General features: G+C 27.8%; 1 protein-coding gene across 1 annotated transcript in view; it reads left to right on the top strand.

Moving 5' to 3' along the window:
* The window catches only part of LOC137651050 (uncharacterized), a 111,705-nt gene that overhangs the window by 90,314 nt on the left and 18,891 nt on the right, over positions 1-2,500 (top strand). Inside the window, exons 8-9 of the mRNA XM_068384189.1 lie at positions 1-109; positions 990-1,153. The exon at positions 1-109 is cut by the window's left edge and continues 972 nt beyond it. Coding sequence (XP_068240290.1) covers positions 1-109; positions 990-1,153 — 273 coding nt within the window. The remainder of the gene's footprint in view (positions 110-989; positions 1,154-2,500) is intronic.

The raw sequence follows: 2,500 nt of genomic DNA, 5'->3' as shown, positions 1-2,500 counted from the left end.
CGCGGACTTGTCGAAGATCACATCTCTCATGTCGAATCTGGGCATTGACACTTCCTATATCAGCGGGGTGTTCAATAGGAACGGGGCAGCTGCTCAGTATTCCACGAAGGTAATCCTTTCCTTTTAATTTTAATCTGTTAGGGATATCCCTTGAATTAATCTAAATAATTAATTACAGCAGATAATTACAGAAATAGCTTAGGAAACTCTTATCTGATTGGCATACAGTACACAATTACACGAGCAACTTACGAAATTCTTTCAGTAAATTGACGTTCATATAAGATAAAATATCTATATAAAATAAAAACGTCCCTTACCTTACCGATTATCCCAAACCCTTATTTGCATATTCTTCTCTGTTCTTTCCTTTTATGTTGCACAGCTAGTCGGCAACCTCCTCTTTGGAAATTTTCCAGCGAGGAGCGGAAACAACTGAGGTTTTGTAAACTTTCGACTTAAAAATTATGGGTTTTCTTTTATGGTTGACTCTAATAGCAGTGGAATGGTTTATTTTAAGTCAAGTTCTATACCTGTTTTTATATGGGGGATTTTTTTTCGACTAATTAAGACTTTGCTTATTAAGAATCAAAACATGAAAGATAATTAAGATGCTTTGACATAATGATAATGATATAAAAATGAAATTGCGAAGCGATACTTCACAAATCTTTTTGTTGTTTCTGATATAGATTTGTATGAGTGATTGGAGACCTTACAAATAAAAAGTAAAGATTTTGCAATACTAATAAGTGTTAACGTTAAGACAATAACAGACACATATTCAAATGTATACACACAACACGCCTTTATATACAAACGTAAACATTGATTTATAAATAAACATCATACGAAACAATATATTTTGTATATTGAATAAAAAGAAATCTCAGCTTAGCAACATTACAAACAACACAATAATAAACTAATAGAAACTAAAAAAAAAACAATCAAAATAAACTCACGTTCTCTCCACATGTTCTGTCCAGGACGGTAGTGATGACGACAGCAAACTGATCTACATTCCCATACTGGATACAGGATCCGTAAACAACGTGCAAGTCTTCGGGTTCATCGTCATCATGTTCTTCCTTCTGACGACGGCCTACGCCTACCTGGAATACGGCGCCTTCGCCTCTCCCAGGAGAGATAGGTTAGTTTAAAGTTTACTCTATAGATCCTTGGGTTAGTAGCCCTACCCGTCCCTTCACCTACCACCTACCACCCCCCTTCACCAAAGCGATTATCTTTCCACTTTTCTGTTATTATTATTATTATTATTATTATTATTATTATTATTATTATTATTATTATTATTATCATCATTATTATTATTAATATTATTTTCATCATCATTATTATTATTAATATTATTTTCATCATCATTATTATTATTAATATTATTTTCATCATCATCATTATTATTATTATTATTATTATTATTATTATTATTATTATTATTATTATTATTATTATCATTATTATTATTATTATTATTTTCATCATCATTATTATTATTAATATTATTTTCATCATCATTATTATTATTATTATTAATATCATTTTCATCATCATTATTATTATTATTGATATTATTTTCATCATTATTATTATTATTAATATTATTTTCATTATTATTATTATCATTATTAATATTATTTTCATCATTATTATTATCATAAATATTATTATCATTATTATTATTATTACTAATATTATTTTCATTATTATTATTATTATTATAAGGTTAATGTTAATGTTAATGTTAATGTTAATGTTGTTATTATTATTATTATCATAGACGGACAATCTCACCGTCTTTGGAGATTTTAACAGCAGGTAATTGAAATACCAGCTGAAGAATATATCCTCCCAGCCAAAGGCGTTAGTATTAACCCTCTTTAGTCAGCGGATAGAATTGCGAAGAGAACATACGAACACACATCACAGAAAACAAGCCAATGGGCCATTATAAAGAAAAAAGAAATCTTTGAATGAATAGGATGACAACAATTAAGATAATGAGAAACAACAATTAAAAAGAATAAAAAAACGAGGGAAATAAAGTAGGGCCGGATAACATAATTTTTCAGTCTGTATGATACTTAATTTCTTATGATAAAGATATAAAGACATTATCCTGGTAATGGAGTGTGTTAATGTATTTGAGCAGCGTCCTGTTTAGTGATTTATTGTATACCACAACCATAATAACAATATATTATTATTATTATTATTATTATTATTATTATTATTATTATTATTATTATTATTATTATTATTATAATGCCAACGACAACAACAATACTGATAATAGTTATATAACAATTTATATTGATAGGAGCTGATATAAATAAAATACATGGAAATACTAATGACGACAACGATGATCAGGAAATATAAGTAATATTGATATTAATACCAACTGAAATAAACAGATTATACGACAGTAATACCAACATTGGTAATAATATCAAGATTTTTTCCGTGTCGGTAAAGC

Source organism: Palaemon carinicauda, chromosome 12, assembly GCF_036898095.1.
Source record: "Palaemon carinicauda isolate YSFRI2023 chromosome 12, ASM3689809v2, whole genome shotgun sequence".
Lineage (NCBI taxonomy): Eukaryota > Metazoa > Arthropoda > Malacostraca > Decapoda > Palaemonidae > Palaemon > Palaemon carinicauda.
This window is presented reverse-complemented; position numbering and strand designations above follow the sequence as displayed.